Genomic DNA, 24,577 nt, shown 5'->3' on the forward strand with positions numbered 1-24,577 from the left:
TCTTCCTATACGAGTCGAGAAAAAGAAACTACATACTAAAAAAAGGAAATTAATTAAACTAATCTTTTAAGTGCTACCTAAATGCCACGAGTTACCGATGTGTATTGATAATTTAATAAGTAATATTTATTTCTGCAAGTCTGATATAGCGAAGTAATTATATACCCTCCTTTTTAGTGTTTCGTACAAAACTTTGTTCACGGAACACTTATGGGATCACTTCGGTCTTGCAAATTATTTGATCACAGTGTAGAGCCTGTGCGGAAAGAAAAGAGTCGTGTATGGAGACAATACATTGTGGGTTTAATAACCTTGGTTGTTCTGTGTAGATCGGAAAAAAATCATTCTCGAAAAAAAAAATACAATAAGATGGCTAAAGATTCGGCAGGGGGGTGTCACTACGCAGTTTAGGTACATTTGGCCGGCGCGCCGCTCGGTGCGGCAGGCGTATGGCAGTGGGCTGCCGCTCGACCGCACGATAGTCGTGTCACGTGGCGCTCGCGCAAAGAAGATTCACCGTTCGTGCGCTGTTATAAGTTTAAATTTTGTTGCAGGCGGCGAGTATAGGTATAATTTTATACCTAAATCTGACTTTTGTGAAGGAGTGAATTTTCTGTACGGTAGTACTATTAGTTATTCTGTGGATTCGGTCAGGATCCTATCATACACAGACAAGGAGTTAAAAGTCATTTTTTTGTGTTCTTTGATGCTATCTAAAATTGTAAACAAAAGTTCCGTTGAAGAAAATCACTCTGTAAGGCCCACTTGCAGCATTCCACTAACCCGGGGTTAACCATGGTAACTCCAGGTTTAAGCGGTTAACGCTGGGTTAGTGGGATGGTGCAAGTGGCGCTAAGTGTAAGTGCCTGCCTGCTATCCTGCTAGAGTCGGACCAAAAAAGTCTGCAGCGGATTTGATAGCCCACGCAGTGCAAGTGTTATTTATACGTCATAATTTCATAGTAGTTTGACGTTTACAATGACACTTGCACTGCGTGGGCTATCAAATCCGCTGGAGACTATTCTTGGTAGGGTTGCCATATCGAAAGGCGCTATTATCGGGAAAAAATATCAATTTTTCGGGATTTTGGAAAAAAAAACATTCAAATTAAAGTATGTAATTGTATTAAAACAACGATATTTTACATTATTGGCACTACGACTGCTGCTCTGTAGATATATAGAAGTTTTATATAAAATAGAAGTTTTTATATAAAAATAGTATACATTCTTTGAGATCTTGAACAAAAATAAAAACCTAATTATCAACGCGGGTCGCTCGCTCGCTCGACGACAGTTCGGAACATGAAATAATTGTTTTATAACGTGAAGCTGTTTTTCGGGACAGTTTTCACTTTGTCGGGAATCGGGAACACATGCTAAAAATCGGGAGAATCCCGCCAAATCCCGACCATCTGGCAACCCTAATTCTTGGTCTGACTCTAACATAATATTAACGACACAGTCAAGTAACCATTCATAAATCTTTTAACAAAATATTCTCACTTCTACATGTGTCTTCGTTTGTGCCTTATACAAAAACAGAGAAATATTGGATCTTTCATTCGACTCTGCTAATAACATCGTGCGTAGGCAGATAGGTAGGGAGGTAGGTAGGTAGGTAGGCAGGTAGGTAGGCAGGCAGGTAGGTAGGTAGATGCGCGCTTCACCGTACATGATATTAAATCGGTATACAGGTAGATAATGATTGCCGTGGCACCCACTTTTCCGCATAGGACAGATCTCATTAAGATCTTGCCTCGAGGTGTATTCGAACTTTATAAATCGTATTTTGATTTGATAGTGATTTTACATTAGAGTTAGACCGACCAAGAAAAGTCTGCAACGATTTTGATAGCACACGCAGTGCAAGTGTTATTTTAAACGTCAAACATCTATGAAATTATGACGTATAAATATCACTTGCACTGCGTATGCTATCAAAATCGCTTTTCTTGGTCTAAGGGTAACATTCCATTTACGACCGCAGCTGCACTACTAGTACGAACGCGTCGGTGTTATTGTCAATTTCCATAGTAAAATGAATGGTAGTGCTGCTGTCGTTGGAAATGGACTGTCACCTTAACTCTACTCGCAGTACAGTTCACAACAATGTATAACTAAAAGTTTCCAAAAAGGGAAATGCTGTAAACACAAGAAATATGCCAGAAGAAAATACTTATGCAAATTTGAAATAAGTAACCGCAAAGGCTCCTATAAAAAAATTGAATTTCGCGCAATTTCTACTAAAAAAACCGGCCAAGTGCGAGTCGGACTCGCGCACGAAGGGTTCCGAACCATTACGCAAAAAACGGCAAAAAAACACGTTTGTGTAAGGGAGCCCCACTTAAATATTTATTTTATTCTGTTTTTAGTATTACATCATCTGTCAGACAGACAGACAGACAGTACGGAACCCTAAAATGGTTTGTCATATTGTAACTTTGCGGAGAACAAATCAAGATCGAATTTAAAAAGTTCGAATGTCGCTCTAGGCAGAGATATTGTGTCAAACCCGTGATTGATGTCACTCAGTAATGAAGGAAATGCCAAGGGAGTCATTTTGTTTTTATTCCACTTTCAAGCGGGTGTAGGATTTGATGAAAGGGGAATTTGATTAATTTGAAAAAAGGAAATTTAGATACATTTTCTCATAACTGCTGCCTTGTTGGCGAAGAAATTGGAATTTGCCAATTTGAATTAAACTTTTTTGACTCACCTGTTCAAGTAGAACATGTTCATTAAATATAATATAAAAGAATGGCATGTTTTTTAATCAAACAGATAGGACGCAAGCGGGTTAGAGGAAAAACCAGACGCAGGTTTTTAGAACAAGTAAAAGAAAAAGTAGGGGTCGTGTCGTATCAAAAAGTCAAAGAGCTGGCGCAAGATAGGGAAAGCTGGAAGATACTCCACCGACAAGAGAATAACTCTTAAGTTAATGATGCGAATTCAATATTAAAAAAAAACTAGCTTAAGCTGAAAATAAAAGACAAAGTAAATAGGTCCACATTGGTTAACGGGATTCTTAGGGTCACTTGCACCATTCCACTAAACCGGGATTAACCGGTTAAACCTGGAGTTACCATGGTTACCAATACAATTTGACACTGTGTTGACGGTTTAACCGCTTAAGCCCGTGTTAGTGGGTTGGTACAAGTGGCGCTTAGTTGGGTAGAGATACTAGAGATACCCGTTGTTGAAGCCAAGGAGGTGTTCTGATTGCAATTATAGGTTATGAATTTGATCTGGATTTGATCTGTCAGTGTCAAAAGTGACGTTTCTACTTGATGGAAATTCTCTGTCGATGTTGCTCTGATGAAGGAATTTATGATTTTAAATCGATATTGAATCAAATGAGTGAAATGAGTGTTCCTTTACTTTTGCTCGTTTCAAGTATCTTCTAGTGTCATCTTATGTCACTAGTTATATACCTATAGTACAATACTTACACAGCAACGGGTTCCTTGAATTTCCCACACTGTTGTATCTGGAACATCAGATCCCCTCCGTTCACGTACTCCATCACGAAGTACAAGCGATCCTGAAATATAATATACCAAGTAAATATAAGCGTACTTTATAACTATTCTAATTCAACTTAAAATATATTAAATGCAAATTATTGTATGCAAATATACTTAAGAGCCCATCAACGTGCACACTAGCGCCAATGCGTCCAAATTTAAACGGCCGTTTTTGTTTTGAGTTCATAGATCGACGAATCCAGCAACATACAAAACTAGTTTGATGTATTCAAAAGGTACTTAAATATAAATAAAATACAGTACGTAGCTGCCCCCTTTTCTAAATATCTTTCGTTAAATTTAAATAATCACGATTAATTAGCAGTGGCGCTAGTGTGCAAGTTAATGGGCTCTTAACTAAACAAAAAAAAATTTATAACAATCAATACAGTTATTGGAATCGATCTCATTCATATCTTTGTCTATCTGTCAACTCTATGATCTAAATCCCAAAATATTTTTATAGATCTACTTTCATTTTACTCTTATGTGTTATGCTGTTATGTGTAGTGTAGGTATAGTGTCAGAAATAAAAAGAAGACCATGAATTTTAACATTTTTAATTCAAAATTAATCAATTTAATTTATCAAATGCTCAAAATGAGTACCATTCTGTTGAATACAAAGTCGCACTCTTTTGATTATTTCGCTAAATTTCACATCAAATGTTAAAATTCATGGTCTTCCTTTTATTTCTGACACTATGTTATTTAGCAAAAAATAATCCTTATGATGAAGCCTTTCGATCGGTATGATAAAGCTACAGGGTAATTTTTTTTCTCGTGTAGCGGGATCGATTCCCTGTTCAACCATGTAATTATTTAAAAATCTATGAATGCAGTTATTGTTTTTTAAATTAAAATAATGTCTTCTTTCAGTAAAATGTTCTATCTACAATATTCAAAGTACTTCTCCTCCATGTGGCATAGCCGTGGGACGCCCTGTATACTGTAGATACGTCGGTTATGGCTCCTCTTCACGTTGGGCCAACGCCAACGCCAACGAGGGACGCATTTATGCGTTAGAGGGAGCAAGTGATATTGCTATCTCATTCTACCGCATGGCTGCGTCCCTCGTTGGCGTTGGCGTTGGCCCAACGTGAAGAGGAGCCATTATAAGTATTTAGGTACCTACTTATGTGTGAAAGTTCTTCCTATGATCACTCTGTAGGCATTCTGAGAAATGTTAGTGGGCATAATTACTTTTAGTTTACGCTCCTATTTACTGAACTTTATTAATTAAACTAAGTTAATATTCGTTATGTAAAATGTAAGTATTAGCTTGACGTTGTTAACTCAAAAGCAAATGAGATACGAACTCTAATTATTCTAATTAAGTAAGTTTTTGTGTAACATAATTATAACGATAGGTTTTAGAAGTTTAAAGTTTTATTTAATTCGTCTTTTTATATAAAAAAAAACCATTTAAGTAAATACGTTGTTTGAAAAGCGATGTTAAAATTAATTTATAGTTCTTATTTCGCGTGGACATAATATGTAATGAACCTCACTTAAAACATCAGTAGTTGCCTTAAAACGAATTTTTATTCAAAGATATTTTTTTTTAATACGAACTACGTTACGTATACCTACCTACGCAATTTTTCTTTCAGTACCTACAAACTTTCGCATAAATGTAAGTATACCTATATACAAAATGCCTTTAAACATTTTAACAAAATATACACTACATTTCTTTAAAATACAGCGTCAAAATAAAGACTCCACAAGTAATTAGTTGTAACTAAGTTGCCGGCCTAATTACCAAAGTTTATCCATAAATTATGTCCCGCAAAAAATATGTTCAGCCCAAAAGCGCTGAAACTTGGAGGACGATTCCGTTTAAACAATTCGATACGGTTTATACTCATTTTGATACGACCTCGAGTCGTGTCATCAGGCATCGCATGCCTACCAATAAGTGCGAGCGAGTTGCCTAAACAGACGACTCGTGATTGGATTTCGAGACCACCAATCAGAGTGAGCCGTTAAGGCTGACGCTCACCAAGCTCGTATCAAAAAAACCGCGTTCCAAGGGCACATTACTCAATTATTAACAATGTTTTTTTTATGTGGAACGTGAATGAAACGTCTTTAAAAAAACCCGCAGGGGTCGGATTAAAAACTAAGTAATTAAGTCCTACTCACGCTTGACTGCACATTTCTAATAGATTTTCCTGTCATCTAGGTAAAGAACTATTTTGTGTATTTTAGACCCAGTGTATTTTAGAAGTAATTTTCCTTTTGAGGTACGGAACCCTAATAAGACAAAAACCATATCCAATTTGTAAAATAGAATCAGCTTCTTGCCCCCGACTCGGACAAGTAACTGCCTAAAAGGACTTAGCATTCATGCCTTGAATAAGAACAGCCTTCAGATCCTTTGTGAAGGATCTCATGAGGAGTTGACAGTTAAATTGAATTAGTACAAACGATCGCTCAACTGAGACGACTTGGAATAATCAATTCGTACTTTGACTGTCATTCTTTTCAATGAGAATACCTAACGGACTGGTATAAGAAACGACTCTGTTGTCAATTGTCACTCTTGCGATCGAATATTATTTATTTAAACTATGGGAAATAAAAGTTAGATTCAACTGTAGTACAGTTCATATTGTATGTTCACGGCAATTTCTGAACACTGTGTGGCAAAGGCTTGTTAGTTAGGTATATAACAGATTGTCTTGTGTATTTATTGTCACTGTAGAATAGCCAATATAGCCATATATCGGAGCGGCCGAGAAGCTTAATGATAGGCGTACATGCACTTTAACGCCTTGATAATAGAGGCGTGTTCAGGGATTTGTTAGCACTTTAGAGGCTAACAGTCTCCAACAGATTTACATCGGAACGGACAAGTTGATCTAAAATCTCCAACACGCACTTTAAAGCCTTGAAAACAGAGGCATATTTCGATATTTATCAACATGTTGACGACTTCGATATAATGTAGACTGTACACAGTGAAATTGGTGATTCTGACAGCATGCGTTACTACAGACCATATTATTGACTAGAACCGGACTCACCATAGTTTGGAAGCAGGAATGAAGTTGCACCAAGAACGGCGGCTTGCTGCTAAGCGCCAACACCCTCTTTTCCACCATCGTGCACTCCACATCGTCGTCTTGGATTATAATGTCTTTCTTTAGGATCTTGATGGCATACAGCTCGTCTGTTCCGCGGCGTTCGGCTAACATTACCTATAGGAAACAAATTAATATCAAAAACAATTGCGCGTCTCTGTTACAGCGCTGATTTTTAGTCCACCCTCGATGTACAACTATGTATGCTATTAATAAAACCTTTATTCTGAGTAGAATTAACTTCTTCATTTCGTCACGAAATAGATTGGAAAAGTTTAACACTAAGCCAAAACACGTAGACATTTTGATTACAACAACGAACATTAATGAACTTTATATGTGACATAAAGTAATTTACCTTTCCGAACGATCCTTTGCCAAGAACCATTATAAAGTTGAAATCGGATGCTCGGATAACATCAGAGGCCGCCATGTTATGTGGAACCTCCCTGTCTGGCGGTGGCGGGGCCCGTCGTGACCCAACAGTGGTCGCTCTCATCTGGGTCTTCAGCTGGGCCAAGTCAGCACCTTCCTCGGGTACTGGCACGTTGTAGAACTCGCCTTCTTCTTGGGTGAGGAACTTGAACCAGCCGTCGGCGGGGGCCTTCATCAGTTCTGAGATTCCGAAGGAAAGGGAGCCCATGAAGTCATTGCGGGATGTGCGATCCCAGTCCCAGGCCTGTAATTCAAAAAATATGTTTAGAAATTAAAATAGCCATGTAGGGATATGACACTCGCTGTGCTTTCTTCGTCTCTCTCGCATTTGGAGCATTCCACGGGCTGTCCCGTACAAAAGCATTTTATTTCCTGTGTTGCGACTTTTTTTCGGCATTTAAAGCAGGCGATTATTGTCCTGTGCATATTTTTGACCATTTGTCATAGAAAAGGAAACTCTTATAGCTGCAAATCTTCAGAAAATTCGCGTTTGCACGGGACAAACGGTAGACAATTTCATGAAATGCTCCATTTACATAATTTTTAGAATACTACCACGAAAAAAGCGCGTCCATAATAGGCCTGCTGGATTGGAATAAAATTGTCATTTTACTTCGTACGGTAAAAAATACACCTGAATTTCGAATAGATCTGCTTCTACGTCTATACGTTGATAAAACCAATGTTTTAACAAATTTATTTGTGGAAGACAGTTCAGTAGGTCAAGGCGGAAACAGTGGCTCAGCTCGAACAGTGGCTCAGTCGTCCAAATATCGCCTCTCTCGTGTTTAAATTAGGTTGAGTGAGCCACTCTACCCGGCCGTTTTCTACCACTGTTCCCTCCTTGCCCCAACCAATATTTATGGAACCAATATCTATGTCGTTTCTTATTGACTCATAAATTGACAGGAAATCATCTGTGTCAGGTTTCAATTTTCGTGGTGAAATAGGACCCAAGTGCCTATCCTGCTAGCAAGAAATCCAAACATATTAGCTACAAATTCTTCTTAACCGTACCTCAATAAGCAGCCTACGGTCCTTATCCTCCGGCTTCAGATCGAAGGTGAGCGTCTCGTTCCAGACGGGGTTGAGGGTGCTGCGGATGGTTTTGGTTTTTTTCTTGACGTTGTCAGAGTCGGGGATCAGCTTCATCTTGACGTAGGGGTCGGAGAGACCGTTCGGGTCCATCGGGATCAGGTTGCGGCCTTGCTTTACTGTGAAATATGTACTCTGTTAGTAATTTAATGTAGTATAAAAACTGCTTCTCTTCTAGATATTCCAGCTATAATTGAGAAAATCAGTTACTTAAGGGGCCCACAGATTACCAGTTCGCCGGACGATATCAGCCTGTCAGTTAAACGCAAAATGAGACAGTTCCGAACGACTGACAGGATGATATCGTCCGGCGAACTGATAATCTGTGGGCCCCTTAAGTACACGGCGTATTGGTGCTAATAGGTATAATACAACACAACGGAGAGTATATTTTAATTAACTTTCAGAATAGTGAAAGTTGCGTTTCGATCGCTACGGAGCGTAAGCGATAGGCATGTTGGCTACGCGGCCTGGGTCATGCCGCATGCTACATGATACTTTACCTTCGACAGTGAGCTTGTTTCCGGTGCAGGTGACAGTTAGCTGTATGCGTCCGCGCCGCTCGGTGTGGTCGCAGCCGCACAGGTTGGGCACCGACTCCTCGCACCGCTTGTGCACGTTCATGTCGCATGCTACACAAAATCATTAATTAGTTAAGTAATGACAATTTATAGTAGTTTATTATTTTATTTAGATGTTGAAAATTCTGACAAAGCTAATACTGCAATACAATACTGCAGTTGTATTATTCAAAATTTCATTTACTTCTTTCAGCATCATTATTTGCGACAGTATTTGTTTGGAACTATCAGTCCGCCGGACGATATCGGCCTGTCAGTTAAACGCAAAAAATGACAGTTCCGAACTTCTGACAGGCTGATAACGTCCGGCGAACTGGTGTGGGCCCCTGAACCCATTAGGTATATAATCCACATGTACCAATAAATATCTCCCTTGAATCTTTTGTATCTTTCTTTTTGAGGCATTTATAGTCTCTTTTTACATTTTCGTGGAAATGCGTAACATTAGTTGTATCAGATTGCTGTATGGCGCTGCTGACATAGCTTTGTCAGAAAGAATCTCTAGTTGAATTTTCTCTCTTACCTTATTTTTATGTGTTAACAAAATTCTCTGATTGTTTTTAAAATTTAATGCATCTTTAAGTTTCTTCTCTAAGCCGATTTAGTCTTTCTAAAAGGCCTTTAAGGATGTGAGTGAATCACAAAATACTTTTACTATATTTAAGCACATAAAGTCACCTGCGAGTGGAACAAAAATATCTACTAAATGCCCTTTTAATTAACCAGACTTTCTGTAATATAATATTAAATATTTAAGACTTTTTGTTTTCTTATTTTTCAGCCCCAAACTCTTTAAACGAACTGTATCCGAAGCCTTACTTAAGTCTTAAAATGTTTATTCAATTAACAAAACTTTTTCCGAGAAAAAACTTTTAAATAAAATACTTACTTGAACTCTTAAGTACGTTAGTAAAAGTTGCCAACTTAATTATATCTAAGTTAAAACAGTGATTTAGATTATACAAAGTGGTGCATAACTCAAGCATGCTTTTTGTGATATAAATGTTAAAGAAAAATGGAATAATATGTATAATAATAATACGTTCTGAGTTAAGTACAGATGAATTGATGAATAAATTAAAAAAGAAAATCATATCTAGCTAGCTTCTCAAAGCGAATAAAACAATTTGATCCGCAAGTATACCATGTGTATACTTGCGGATCAAATTGTTTTATCCATGCAAAATTAGATATACGGAAATATTATACAACCTATTGTCGATGTAACTATAAACAGAAATATCGGATATTAATGAACGAAAAGGAATGTTCCCACAGATCAACTCAACTACAAGATACCTACAGAGCATATAAGCATATAAGATAACTTAGTCACCCCCAGACACTCATGGTGACGTACCCGCTCCAGGAACCTATTTCACCAACTTGACAATTGACACCAGACATTAACAATTTCCTATACAATTTACGGTCGATAATTAATTTGCTTGTTAGACAAATGTACGGTGAATTGTCAATAGCAGGTGACAGTGGTCAGCGAGGTGAGACAGGATCCAGGACTAATTTAGCACGGGAGCGCGACAAAATTTCAGTTGCGTCCACGTACTTATTACCTATACCTACTCATATAATAATATAGTCTGGCAAGCCAACTTTTTCAGTAGAAAAAGGAAAATTTACAAATTTTCTACTAACAAATTGGGTTTTAAGACTATAAATTACTTCATGATCCAAATTTACGCTCATTATTCCAGCGTATCAGTCGCGTCATTACCATGACCCATGGTAAAAATTAATTTCCTGCAAGCTAACAATCATTTTGTGGAACTTTGTAAATCCTACCTACTAAAATTAAAACTTTTATTAAAATTAAGTACAAAGTTTTTTTATTAATTACATTCGGATATTAGTGATGTGTGAATCATGGTTTAATTTGACCAACCATGATTTCTTAAACAATACAATAGTATTGTTTAAGAAAGATTGTTTAAGAGATTAATCTTGCCTGTATTTTGTTATTTAAAATTATTCTCAGATTGGCCTTTATTATAATTTAATCAAATCAAGGCTTCATTCTGTCACAACTTTATTACTCGTAAATTAAATTGTGACCAATTAGTACTTTCGAGAAGGCTGATGTTTTATTTAGGTAAGTAAAACAAATGACTTTACAGTTTAAATTAGGAAATACTTCAATTTAGTCCCTTCTTGATGATAATAATGATTTTTGTCGCGCGATATACAATAAATATTCTGTCATCGCTAACATGAACATATTGGGTACAATATTGACTTTATTTAATTTAACCTACCAAGTTATCAAAACACAACAACACATATATCGTAATCATTGCAAACATTTTACCCGAATTTTGATGGTACATAATATCATTGTTAACATAGGTACCTACGTTAGTACAGAAGATTAATATAAAAGTTACGTAGCAAACAAATGTTTAATTGCTATGTCATTGTCAGACTAACTAAATTAAAAGCTGATTTAAATTTTAAATTAAATTAAAAATGTTTAAGTAAAGGCTACATCAAGAAGTATTTGATGTATTTATTTAAGTTTTTCAAGTATTTAAATGAGAATATAGAGGATGGCTTGCTTTAAATATTTCTGTAAGTACATGGCTATTACGTGAATTTCATCATATTGCAGTGTTAGCTCGTGTAATGAAATACCGAATGAACCGATGCATTAAATGTACCTATTATTGTAAGTGTAGTTGGGTGCCACAATTGGACCGATATTAGGTCCACTTTTAGTAGGCTTTTATTAGGTACAATTTTATTTCATTACTTTGTTCATTTTGAAATGTCAAAGTTCTAAGTTCTAACATACTCAACCTTTTATGTACTTGTGACTCGCCTACAACAATATTGTACATATTTCGAATTCCCTGAGAGATAGCCCGGCGAGGATCGCTTTAAATTAACTGATTCGTTTTGTTTTAACATTAAAATTACATTAGCAACTTGGGGGCTTTAAATAATCCGATTACAGTAAGCTGAGCTGTAGGCAGAGATAAATAAATAAAAACTGTATTTCTTACCTCGGTCATTTCTAATAATTTAGAAAAGGAACTTAATGAATTCGGGTCAAAACCTTAAGATGAAGGTAATTTATATAATGACGATACTCTTTCCTAAGTAGTTACAATTTAAGTACAAGAATTTACAAACAAGTAGTAAGGTCGTAAGTAATAGCTTAAAGCATTCTAAGTTCAGAAGAGTAAACACACATATGAGGCATATCTATGAAAAGGGACCTTATTGTCGATGGCGCTTACGCCGCACAGCGTCGCGCGGCATTGTATTTATATCGGAGCATCGTTAATAATGGCGTAAGCGCCATCGACGATAAGGTCCCTTTTCATAGATAACGTCACATATGATCTAAGCTTTTTATTGAAACAAACACAAACATGCTTTGTACAAACATCACACAAGCACCACATAAGCACAATTCTTATAATTATAACGTGCATATATGTAGATAAAAAAAGTAGCCTAATTATTGAGTAAAATAAGAACAAACAGGCCAAATTCTTACTTTCTCAGCAGTAAGCTAATGAAATCCTCAATTAACAAACGTTATTAAAATTATATATTTAAAGTCCAGTTATTTGACATCAACTTATTTATAAATATATTGGTTGTCCAAGCCTTTGCTTCGGAAAACCAAAGTCTGCGAAAAATAACATCATAATTATGTACTTAGTTACTTACAAGAAAGTAAGGGACCGTCACTCTTAAAGAATATTAATTACAATACAATTAATTAATTAGAGTACATGCTTATATTAAAACATGCTAGTGTTTTTATAGAGACAGATGAAAGATAAATCATCAAAGCCAATTGTGATAAGCAAATAAATTTAGCGCTGAGCACGAAATAAAATAGAAGAAATTAAATAATGTGGTTTATATTTCGTTTTTGGTTCTATTCGCCTATAGGTACGTCATAGACTATTACAAGTAATGTAATATATCTTCTTTCGCGTTTAAGTAAAATGCTAGACTGTCGTTCCTTTTCTTTAGATAAAGAAAAATCTGCTACAAAAGTGAAGCAAAACTTTACTTATAACTTGACAGCTTTAAACCATAGCTATGACCAATGATACTATATGTAGTTATTGATTATAAAAACCTGGTATTTATTAGGTCAAAAACATTCCTTGTTGACTTACATTCTCTTAAGTAAGTACCTACATTTAAAGTTGTCCTGTTTTACGATTCGTTATGTAGATTCATTTATATGCGATCGTACATGCATTCATAAAGATCGTAATTTGACCAAATATTCTTCAATGTCTTCCAAGGCAAGGTATATTTACAATCAAAATGAAGGAGTCTCTTGGGATGTCTTTCATCATCGCACTGTGCAGGGGTAATAGAGAATTTCTCATTCCTAAATAAAGAGACAATTATGAAGATGAATCGCGAATTCCCTCAAGTTCCAGTGCCGTTGTGGTCTCCGAAATGACGATTTACTTTATTAGTACAACTGGGGAGTAAGAAACTTATGAAAAAGTTAGGCTTTCCGACATTGGGTTTATATTCTAGCCTGTATTCGTCATTGAACCAATAAGGACATGTTTATAAACTTCTAAATACAAATTTTGATAACATACGTGTCAAATACGTCAACAGAAAAAAAAAACAGATTTTTTTATTGCTTTTACCTAATCTCCTTAATTCGTGGGGTATTATATATTTTCAATTCCATTTAGGTATATAGTACGTGTATTACATATATTTTCAATGTATAAGTATGGCATGTTATTGTGTTCATTCATTGCTAAGGGGCCACGCATCTAGTATGTGTTCATCCAATTACATTATACAAGCTTTTATGTCGCTTTACTTTTCCCCTTCGACAGTCATCTGGGAGTAATCTTTTGAATCAATAATGTAATTTATATTTAAATCATTATTTGTGATAAAAGCTTGTCAGTCGTCAACATCTGAAAATTCTTCTTGTAAAAGGTATTTAACGATGAACATAGCTTATTGCTCGCGGCCAAATACTCTAAAACGTCAATAAAGGCGCTTTCCACAGGAAGCATTCTTTTGAAGCCAATCGTTCGCGATTATATGTTAGCAATTAAGCATGTTCGTGAAAGAATTTGATATGAATACCTCCGGCGAAGATGCACTATTATACGAAATTAATTCAGAAGTTGACGCATTTACCGTTGCATTTTATCTGACATCCAGGACCTCCATTCTCCTACAGGGTTGTCAGTATGGCGCAGTACCTGCACACTTGAGTCCCTGCGTGGCCAGACCATGGAGGAGGGTACCACAATGGTCACAAAACGTCGGGGCAATGAATGTCGACGTATTCCATTTGTGGGGGGCGTAGGCGGCCTTGACAACGTAAAAATAGGTGAGTAAAGTTAGCAGAAAATGGGTGAAATATAGCTGTGATTGGATTTAAGACGACTGTTTACTGCTAAAGTAATCTGGTAAAACATTTAATGTTAAAATTGTTTAAAAAAAGCTTGAACCGTTTCACGATTCTTGAAGCAACAATTTTCTTCAGGTCTAAAAGGACAACATTGGGCAACAGTCGTCCCGTATTTTGGTATGTTGTCAATGTACAATAATTGTAACTTGTAATCTCGAACCTCAGGTCAGGAAGGCCCATGCCAGATTTTTTAAAGCATCGTCTTAAATCCATCCACAACTCCTAAAAGAAAGAGAAAAGCATTAGCAAAGCACCACCACCAAGCAGATCTGAAAAGAGCGAGCACACAAAGCGTTAGTCCAAGCGAAGCGCCGCGGGTACCTTGGCACTTGAGCCCCTGGTGGATGAGTCCGTAGAGAAGCGATCCACAATGGTCGCAGAACGCCGGCGACGCGTACGTGTGGGCGCGGAAGTTGTGCCGCGTGCGGGTGTCCTGTTGGTCAATGGTGGCATTGCATGTACCTTTCGTTATAAAGAGAAGGAAGGGGAGGGAAAACATAACATTTCTATAGGTCATCCTGTAGTTGATTTGGTGGATCAGCCCGAAGAGGAGGGATTCACAATGGTCGCAGAACGTCGGCGACGTGTACGTGTGGACGCGGAAGTTGTGTCGCGTGCGCGTGTTCTGTTGGTCAATGGTGGCATTGTAGGTAGGTATCTTTCGATATATAGAGAAGGAAGGGGAGGGAAAACATAACATTTCTTATAGGTCATCCTGGAGTTCGATTTAATGGATCAGCACGAAGAGAAGTGATTCACAATGGTCGCAGAACGTCGGTGATGCGTACATGTGGTCGCAGATCGTCGGCGACACGTACGTGTGGACGCGGAAGTTGTGCCGCGTGTGACCTGTTGGTCAATGGTGGCATTTGTAGATACCTTTAAATATAAGGAGATGGAAAAGGAAGGGAAACATGTTTTATATGTTGGTCCTTCTGGATAGATCAGTCCGTAGAGGAGCGACCGACAATGGTCGCAGAACGAATCTATTTCCCTGGAAAAAATGGAGAAAAAAAGAACAGGGGACATTTACAATCAAAATATATGTGGCAAAACTCAACGTTTTAATCAGACCAGGGATCAGGATCCAAATAGCGAACATTTACTTATTTGCTTGTCAAAATAGTAAACATCACGATTATTTACACACATTACATAGGTAATTTTGCAGAAACCTTGACAGTTTTTCTAATAATTTAGATAAAGTACAATCTTTTATTTTGTATCCGATCACTAAAATAATTTCAATGTATACCTTTATAATTTTATTTCAATTTCCTATCAATTTTCTCTACTACGATTAACTACTAATCATATTATTTATATTATTTATTATTTATGTCTTTCCCATTACACGGATTGTTCTGGACAATTGCGACAATTTGTTCATTGTTCATTTAAGACCAAGACAAAAGCGTCAAATCTTTTCTTTCACGTATCTTAGGGTTGAGCGTCCTATAATGTATCAAGCATGTAGGTATATAGTACATATCAAATCCAACAAAAATCCCAAATTATTTCCATGCAATATCAAATAACCAGACAATGGTCAAAGCAAGCGAGAGTAATTAGGGAGCATATGAGCGTTACCAACTTTTTATTGGTTTCCAAAGTTACGCATTGTTTCTTTTATTGTGCTCAGTCTGTACACTACATACAGGGACAGAAGGTATGTTGTTTTTATACCTATTGGTTAACGTAAAATCTAATTGGTCTCAATAATAAACATTATTTTATAATCTAACGAGCGCGAAGAGTCTCCGTTTCAGCTTGATGAAGTTTTACACACAAAACCTCAACTCGCTCTATTTTCTTTGTAAGGTCAATATGGCCAATTCCGTCACAGGGACTATTCCGTCCACTAGTGTTTTTCTCGAAAAACTAACAAATCGATAATTTAATCGACAAAGCAGCGATTGCTTTTAGTTTCAGCAATCAAACGCAAATGGCTTTTTTTCTTACGATTGAAAATCAAAGAAATATGTACGCTCGTGGGCGGAATAGTCCCTATGACGGAATTAGCCACATTGACCTTATAACAATTTTTAGCTACAAAAACTGGTAAAAGACATAGTGTAACATGAATGTTCATGTCCATGTTATTTCAGAATGTTGTTTTAAAACTCTTAACCTCGTAAGGGCCACCATACAAAGTTTCCCTATTTTTAATTTGAACCTTGTACAGTAGATTAGGGTGACATTCGTTTGTTTTAGAACACAATGAAACAAAATAAATGCTACCTTATGTAGTTTTTGAGAGGTTTCAATTAGATTGAAAAAGAGTGTACAGTCGACGTCAAAAATATGTTTACACTTTTGCATCTTATTCCTTTGTCATAAGGCGAAAAATGTAAACATATTTTTGACGTCGACTGTCCATTGTAATGCACATTGGGCCTTACCGGGTTAAGAAAAAGAAGAGAGCCAGATCTACTGTAGGGATTATTGTCCAAACAGTCATCAAAGAACTAAGCCTGCGGCGACAAATTGCGACTTGTTTTTGTTCAATCGGATTTTCGGCTTCGAGCAACATCGGGAAAGACGCATTCGTACTATTTCCCCTCTGCCGAAGCATAGGTACAACTGTACCTATAGGGACCGTGCGCGTTGGAGGTAGGGTTGCCAGATCGAAAGGCTATTATCGGGAAAAAATATCAATTTTGGGATTTTGGGACTTAAGTCGGGAAAAAAAAACATTCAAATTAAAGTAATTGTATTAAAAATAACGATAATTTACATTATTGGTACTACGTCAGCTGCTCTGCCCATAGACGTTTTTATCGTATCGTATAACTTGAAATTATTGTTTTATAACGTGAAGCCGTTTTTCGGGACAGCTTTCACTTTGTCGGGAATCGGGAACACATGCTTTAAATCGGGAGAATCCCGCCAAATCCCGACCATCTGGCAACCCTAGTTGGACGGTCTGCCATCTTGTGACCTAACATATGTGCACATGTACAATGCCAAAGCAAGTGCTACCATCTACCGTTCTCGTCGGTACGTTTTATTGTGCATAGTAGGTTCTGCCATCTTGTGGGCTACATCGGAATAAAATAAAAATAAACGACATATTTACGCCTCGCGCCAAAAATCTGACGGCTCCTATGCTGCCCCCTATAGTTCATGCACGGGGCCTATGGCGATGCGTGTAGTGACTCATCCGTACACAAAAAGAGATCGAGGTTTGCAAGATTTGTCTTTGCACGTTTCCTCCCGCAAAAAATGGCAGAATGATTTGTTTGGTAAGATATCGCTTGGGCTCCTCCCTTCCGACATGTCGGAAGCCGGTGTTGCTCGAAGATTTTCGGTGAATTGTCGCTTTGTTGATGACATGTTACAATACAATCCATACAATGGTATAAAAGATACGACTTTAGACATCTTCAGAGGCTTCCAAGTTGTTTTAAGTACAGCTTGTATCGCGACAGTTTTCAAGCGTCTTATAAACGAATCGGCAAAGGAGCAGACGAATCACCTGATGGTAAGCAACTACTGTCCCCCATGGACACCTGCTACACGACGGGGTTGCAAGTGCGTTGCTGGCTTTGAGATGGGAGTACGCTCTTTTGTTGAAGGATTGAAAGTCGAATCTGTCCGGTAATACCGCAGGCGAGGTCATTCCACACTAGCTATTTAGTTTTGTGACCTATCACTGTCGGGGTCCTTTTGTTTGACATAATTATTGAAAGTCATAATGTAATGATTGTCAGATTATCATTAGTCATAATTTTGAAACCGTTAACTTTTCAGGATTTTCGTGAGGTTATCCTTTAGATAGGTTAGGTTAGGTTTGTTTTATGGCAATCCTGAAAAGTTACGCGTTTCTGAGAAAAACCAAATTATGACTAACGAAAATGTGGACAAACAGTACATTATGACTTAAAACAATAGAGACCCATCACTGTCATATGAAATAGGCTTATTTTAGTTGGACCCTGAAGGAGACCAGGGGCGGTAGCCAAGATGAAAATAGTTTATAGATCAACGTATAGGGATAGATACGACGAAATGTCACGTTACCATTTCCATACATTATGTAAGTTTCAATTGATATTTTCTATAATTATGGACTATTATTCCGTGGCTATAATCTGTATCTTTAGGTATTTAGGTATTTATAAAAAGGGTAAACAAAATCTACCCTCGAATGGCTAGTTGAGGGTAGATGAAAACATTACATGATCAAATAATGTAGGTGAAAGTCAGGTCGTTCAGTGACAGATCCAGGTGGTTTTGTATTTGGTTGGTTAATCAATAAATGTTAATAACAACCCGAAAATTTTCAAATTATTTGTTTACTTTTATTTAAGTAGGTACCTAAAGATACGGAGGACCTTTAGAATTCCGTTTGAATTGAAATACAGGCAGTCAAAAAAAGATTTTAAATAAAAATAATTTTCCTTTTGTACTCTACCAGCTTTCATGAAAAAGGCTTCGGGCAGGAACATGATTTTGTCGGGCAGGGATCGGATACCGGTTTTTTTTTTTTTTTTTTTTTTTTTACTTTTATCTGCCATCGGCTTTCTTAGCCATAATCAGATTGTATGTATCTATACATTTCTTTTTCAAGGTGGTGGTCCATCAACCACCATTCCTTTTATGTGAAGAGAGAGGGTGGATTATTCTCTCTGGTCTAGTTCCAAGATCTGCCACCTTTTGAGTCTTGTGATGTTATTGTTGTCGCTTAATAGGTCTCTGGCAAGTTCGTTCTCATGGTTTGTTAACCTTTCTTTATATTTCTTTGAGTAGCTATTTATTTCCTCTTTGATGGTTGGTATATGTAGGTAGTCATGTGTTTCCTTATTTCGGGCAAACCAGGGTGCACAGGATATTGTTCTGAGGACAATATTCTGGAATCTTTGAAGGATCTCAAGGTTAGAGTTGCTAGCTGATCCCCAGAGTTGTATACCATACGTCCAGATAGGTTTTATGATGATAGGATTATGATTTTTTATATGGGAACGAAAACGGTATTTTTTCGTTCTTTTTTAATTATTTCTTTTCTAATTGGGCAAGACGTGGTTACCTAAAAATACAACTGAGTCCTAATACATTTCATTCATTCATTCATTCATTCATTTCTTTATTGATAAAATGTTACATTTTACACGTCAATTAAGTATTTACATTTCAAAAAAATCTAAATTTTGAAAGCCTTTATCTCGGAAACTATTCAATCTACAAAGACAGTTCTAATCTCGTATTGTAGCAAATTTAGTGTTCTTTAAAAACGTCTAAGGAATGTACTATCAAAAACTAGTCCTTTAGGGTTAGAATCGCCCAAAACTAAACAAAAACCGATATTTTCGCAGGTTTTTCGATTTTTGACAAAGTTGCGTTCGGCGCTCAAGGTCACAAACTTGGATTATTAATTGGGCCAACATCATAAATAAGTCTGCAAAAAATCAGAACTACCGGATTTGACGCAGAAGAGCCACGTTACAAAATTCTACAATTTCACTGGATTAATACAGTAAAATTATACATTTTGCGTTTGCGTTAAATCCGGTAGTTCTGATTTTTTGCAGACTTGTTTATGATGTTGGCCCAATGAATAATCTAAGTTTGTGACCTCGAGCGCCGAACGCAACTTTGTCAAAAATCGAATAAACCGCATTTTTTTTAGATTTGGGCGATTATAACCCTAAAGGACTAGATTTTGATAGTAACTTCCCAGGGCGTTTTTAAAGTAGACTAAATTTGCTATAATAAGACACTAGAATTGTCTCTGTACATCTAATACTTTCCGAGATAAAGCCTTTCAAAATGTATAATTTTTTCGAACTTGTATTCGTAGGCTAAGTAAGTGCAGTGAGTATACACTTTTGTCTCAGGCGATGCCGGTTGGCACAATTGTTTCTAAGGTCAATCAAAGCTGATATATTTTCTTATGAATATCTAATCTAAAGTTTTATAATATTTGAATTATAAATGTATTTTGCTTTAAAACTGTCAAAGTATCTGGAAAAAGGTGGACCAATTACATTAACTATAAGAACTATGTATAAGAAACTGAAAACAATAAGAAGAGATTTTCATAATAAAGAAGGTTTTCTTTTTACACTCATGCAAGTAATAACATGTTTTCCCAGAAATAATTAGACAGTAACTTATAAATATAAATCTATTCCGTGATCATGATACATTTACAATTTTTATAAAGAACCAAACTAGCCGCAAACAAAAAACAACAGTACAGATAAATTGAATACCTGAAAGAAAAAACTTAATGCTACAAACATTACATTATTTTCCTGTAACCTGTGCTAGAAGTTTTTCATTAAACCTGTATTATGTTTTTGAATATCCCGACCTTTTCCCGGGTAACTTGTTACGCCGACGGCGGTTACCTACCTTATTATATCAAATTTTGTGTAACGTCAAGGATGTAATTCCTAATCCAAACAAGCACGGACGATTCAAATATTTAGGTGAACCAGTAAAAGTGCTCAAAAAGCGAGTGATTTTAATTATATTTAGTACAAAACAGTCTTTTGTCTTTTCTGTAGAGTAGGTACCTATGTCTAACTACGCCAAGTCGCATGTCAAGTTTTACGTCAAATATGGCGCGGCATACAATGTCACTGCCAAGCACAAGAGTGCCAATACGTCGCAAAGCGTATGTAAGTGAAGTTACATACCGTTGCTTTATTAATCTAGGTAACCACACGCAATATAAGAAGTTCAAACTAAAATGGAAAAACTCTGAAAACACGAAAAGGCATATTTGAATTAATTGTCTACATCAGCGGTCGGCAACACTGGCAACAGGCGGACCTCTCGCTTGCGGCAGTTACGGCCCGCGAGCCTCCCTGGCTATTTTGTATGTACCTAATATTGACTAACGACATGTCTGCTAAAGTCACAAAACTCACAAATATTACCAGTGCGGCCCGCGTCAACTTTGTTAACTACTATGTGGCCCTTGGCTGCTAAAAGGTTGCCGACCGCTGCTCCACATCGTAAATAACGATTCAGAGTAAGAAACCCCCAAACAAGAGCTTACTCCGCGAGATCCGAGATGATTTATTTTTAAATTCTTTTTAATACACAGCTGTTATAGATCTTGAGACCGTGCTCTTGCGGACTGGCGCCCTAAAATTCAAATCGCCCACGCTCGCTGAAGTAACAGGAATTACACAGCCAGAAATGTACGGTACCTAAGCATAATAACATTTCATCGTCGGCTGCTCAAGCCACTAAGTCGTTATCTGCATTATAGAATTACACATTATTGAAAAACAGAAGGACGAATTTGGTGATTCGAATGTCGAAGACTGTTTAACGTTTTCCTACTCCAATTTATCTATTGAATGACAGTAATAAAATAAATCTATTCAAAGTCTGTCTAAGCTAGCTGTGCACATACTTTAACCGTAATTTTTTCATAGAAATTAGTGATGATATTTATGACAATATTTCCACACCTCATTGCTAATGTCATGCAGAGTTAAATTGGTCCGATTTTAAGTCATATCAATACCATAGACCATTAATTACTTAATTTCTAGCAGTTTGTCAATATCAATAAAATATTGTGCAGACCAGTGTTGGCCGAAACGTTAATGCAATTGAAAATTCTTAACCATTAACCAGTCCAAGTTGAACCGTCAACTTTAACCGTCCGTTACCGTTTACGGTTCAATTTGTAATGGTTAATAGTCAATTGCAATTAACGTTCGGCCAATCCTGGTTCAGACGATACATTTATTTCGCTTCATAGACCAGGATTTCTAGAAGATTGTCGTATGCATAATTGTTAGACCGCACTTTTACTTTTGATCCTTGTAGTAGGTCTCCCAGGCTCCAAGAAACCCGATGTTGCCGGGCTGAAAAGTCGTGCCGTTCGCCCCACCACCCGCCTGAATATCCTATCCCCGATAAAATGTTCATAGTTTTCAAAGTTCTAATGGTTCAGAACTTTCAGAAGTCAAACTGCGTTCTAACAATTATGGATACGACACTCTTCTAGAGATCCTGGTCAATTGAACTAATTAGATACAAATTATAAACAGCATGAAATTGTAAACATAATCAGAAATCAAGTGATGACCAATAGCAAGGAACGTAATAGTGTCGAGGTGGACGGGCAGATCATACACTATGTTGACGAGTACATCTACTTGGGCCAGCTAGTCTCTTTCAGCAACAGGCAAGATAAGGAAGTTGAGCGCCGTGTTCAAAATGCCTGGAAGAGCTACTGGTCCATGAAGGAGCTAATGAAGGGCGACCTTCCATTGTCACTAAAGCGCAAACTCGTTGACATGTGTATTCTGCCTGTTCTAACCTACGGCGCTCAAACTTGGTCACTCACAGAGATTCAGAAGTCCAAACTGAAGGTTTGCCAACGCGCCATGGAGCGCAGTATTCTAGGTGTCAAAGTAACTGATCGCATAAGAAACACCACGCTGCGCTCTAAAACCCGCATTGCTGACGTAGGCGAAAAAACCGCTAGGCTTAAATGGGACTGGGCCGGTCACGTCTACCGCATGCATCCGGAGAGGTGGGCTAGCTTAGCCACCAAGTGGATGCCGGTAGAGGGACGTGGCCGCGGTAGGCCCAAACGGAGATGGCGAGATGACCTGGACAGCTTCCTGAACAACTGGCCGGAGGAAGCACCAAATCGGGAGTCGTGGAAATTAAGGGGAGAGGCCTTTGCCCAGCAGTGGGACACTCAAATAGGCTAGTAAAAAAAAAAAAAAAAAAAACAGAAATCATCTATCATGACTCTATCATGTCATTCTGTACGGATATGATGGTTATAGGTACTATTATCGTCTATCGTGTCACACATACGTCTTAGAAAGTGACAAACACGATAACAGATGATATAATCCCACTGATCCCGTATAATATTCGACCCTGTATAAGCAATGTAGGTATGCATTGTAAATGGGAACTTACGTCGGAATCCGCTCCCTTGTCGGCGCCGGGGCACGTGAACGTGACGTACTCGTGGCATCTCTTGTGGACCACGAAACTGCATACTGAGGACAACAATTAACATGTCAATATCTAAGCGCAACTTGCACCATCCCACTAACGTCAAATTGTACTGGTAACCGTGGTAACTACAGGTTTAACCTGTTAACCCCGGGTTAGTGAATGGTGCAAGTGGCCCCTATAAGTAATAACCATACCACGGATTTTTGGGTGCAGGAATGTTTTACACTAAAAAATAGGTAAAACCTGTAAAAAAAGAATCTATTTGAACATTTCTAAGCCCGTTTGGAGCTACTGCCTATTTTTATTTATAGTTTGGTAACTATTTTACAAAAGTTATACACACACGAATACGGTACGCACCCAAAAATCCAGGTTATGTTAATAACCAATAAAAATTGTAACAAATGAAATCAAACCATCGGTAATCAACCTATCAGTTTTCCAATTCTGTGCTAGATTTACAATAGAGCTTATAGGTGGATATCTATATATAAGAATTTCTATATTTAGCTCTCACCTTGACATTGGAAGCCTTGTTTGCCGAAACCCCTGAAACAAAAGAGAACAGGTCAGTAAATCGTATCTAATTGTCAAACATGGTACAATAAGTGACCCTAAGCACTTGTACCATCCCAAGTAGCATTGCAAGCTGTATATAAGCTGTATTAAAGTTTATTTGTATACTATAAGCTGTACAGTTAGGCTGTACAAAGGCTGTATAAGCGCTTATACAGCCCTTATAAGTAAAAAAAGGGCCCAAATTATACAGCCTTTGGCGTTATTAGAGCTGTAGAGTAGCTGTATAAGCAATACATAAGCTGCATAATAGCTGCATTACAGGTATATTTCGGTGTAACAGGAAACCTTAACACTACAGATAATCTCTTATAAGTACGATATAAGAATATAAGTTTTAAATGATTTATAAGAAAGAATTACAAGAGAATAATAATCATTTCAGAAACTAAAATGTCTTAATCTTGTTCATTCGTAATATAGTAATGGCGACAATAAAGTGTTATAGTGGATGGTAAAAGTAAAAGTAAATATTATACAGGACTTGAATGGAATTTTACATTATTAGTAAGTGCGGATTATTATTTATTGTGAACCTGTGTATCTTTTCTGGCAAAATATTTACGCGCCTGCAAAATAACAAAGAGAAACCAAAAGGAAAATATCAAAAATCGGTAAAGTTACTGTTTGTTTTTAAGGTTAGAGTATCAAAAATATTTATAAATATTAATTCTAAGGCTAAACAATTTATTTTAGCTGGTAATCATAACACGGCGTTAGTCTGCTAAATATTTGCAAGTATTTCTTTAATTATATTTACAAATACGTTCTTTTTTTATTGTAAAATGGCGACAATTTTTAAACAGCCTACAGGATAGTTGGAGAGCATTATAATCTTAGTAGCTGTGCTGTGTAATAAATGGAGTGTCTTTTACAGCTTTTGTAAT

At 37.1% G+C, this 24,577-nt stretch overlaps 1 protein-coding gene across 1 annotated transcript in view; it reads right to left on the bottom strand.

The window, feature by feature from the left end:
• Positions 1-24,577, bottom strand: part of LOC134796348 (protein kinase C, brain isozyme) — a 331,434-nt gene that overhangs the window by 4,415 nt on the left and 302,442 nt on the right. Inside the window, exons 2-9 of the mRNA XM_063768502.1 lie at positions 23,632-23,663; positions 23,073-23,155; positions 14,487-14,598; positions 8,648-8,776; positions 8,067-8,263; positions 6,973-7,293; positions 6,558-6,731; positions 3,452-3,543 (exon numbers count right to left, since the gene is read on the bottom strand). Of these exons, the coding sequence (XP_063624572.1) occupies positions 3,452-3,543; positions 6,558-6,731; positions 6,973-7,293; positions 8,067-8,263; positions 8,648-8,776; positions 14,487-14,598; positions 23,073-23,155; positions 23,632-23,663 (1,140 nt within the window). The remainder of the gene's footprint in view (positions 1-3,451; positions 3,544-6,557; positions 6,732-6,972; positions 7,294-8,066; positions 8,264-8,647; positions 8,777-14,486; positions 14,599-23,072; positions 23,156-23,631; positions 23,664-24,577) is intronic.

This window comes from Cydia splendana, chromosome 13, assembly GCF_910591565.1.
Source record: "Cydia splendana chromosome 13, ilCydSple1.2, whole genome shotgun sequence".
In the NCBI taxonomy this organism is placed as follows: Eukaryota; Metazoa; Arthropoda; class Insecta; order Lepidoptera; family Tortricidae; genus Cydia; species Cydia splendana.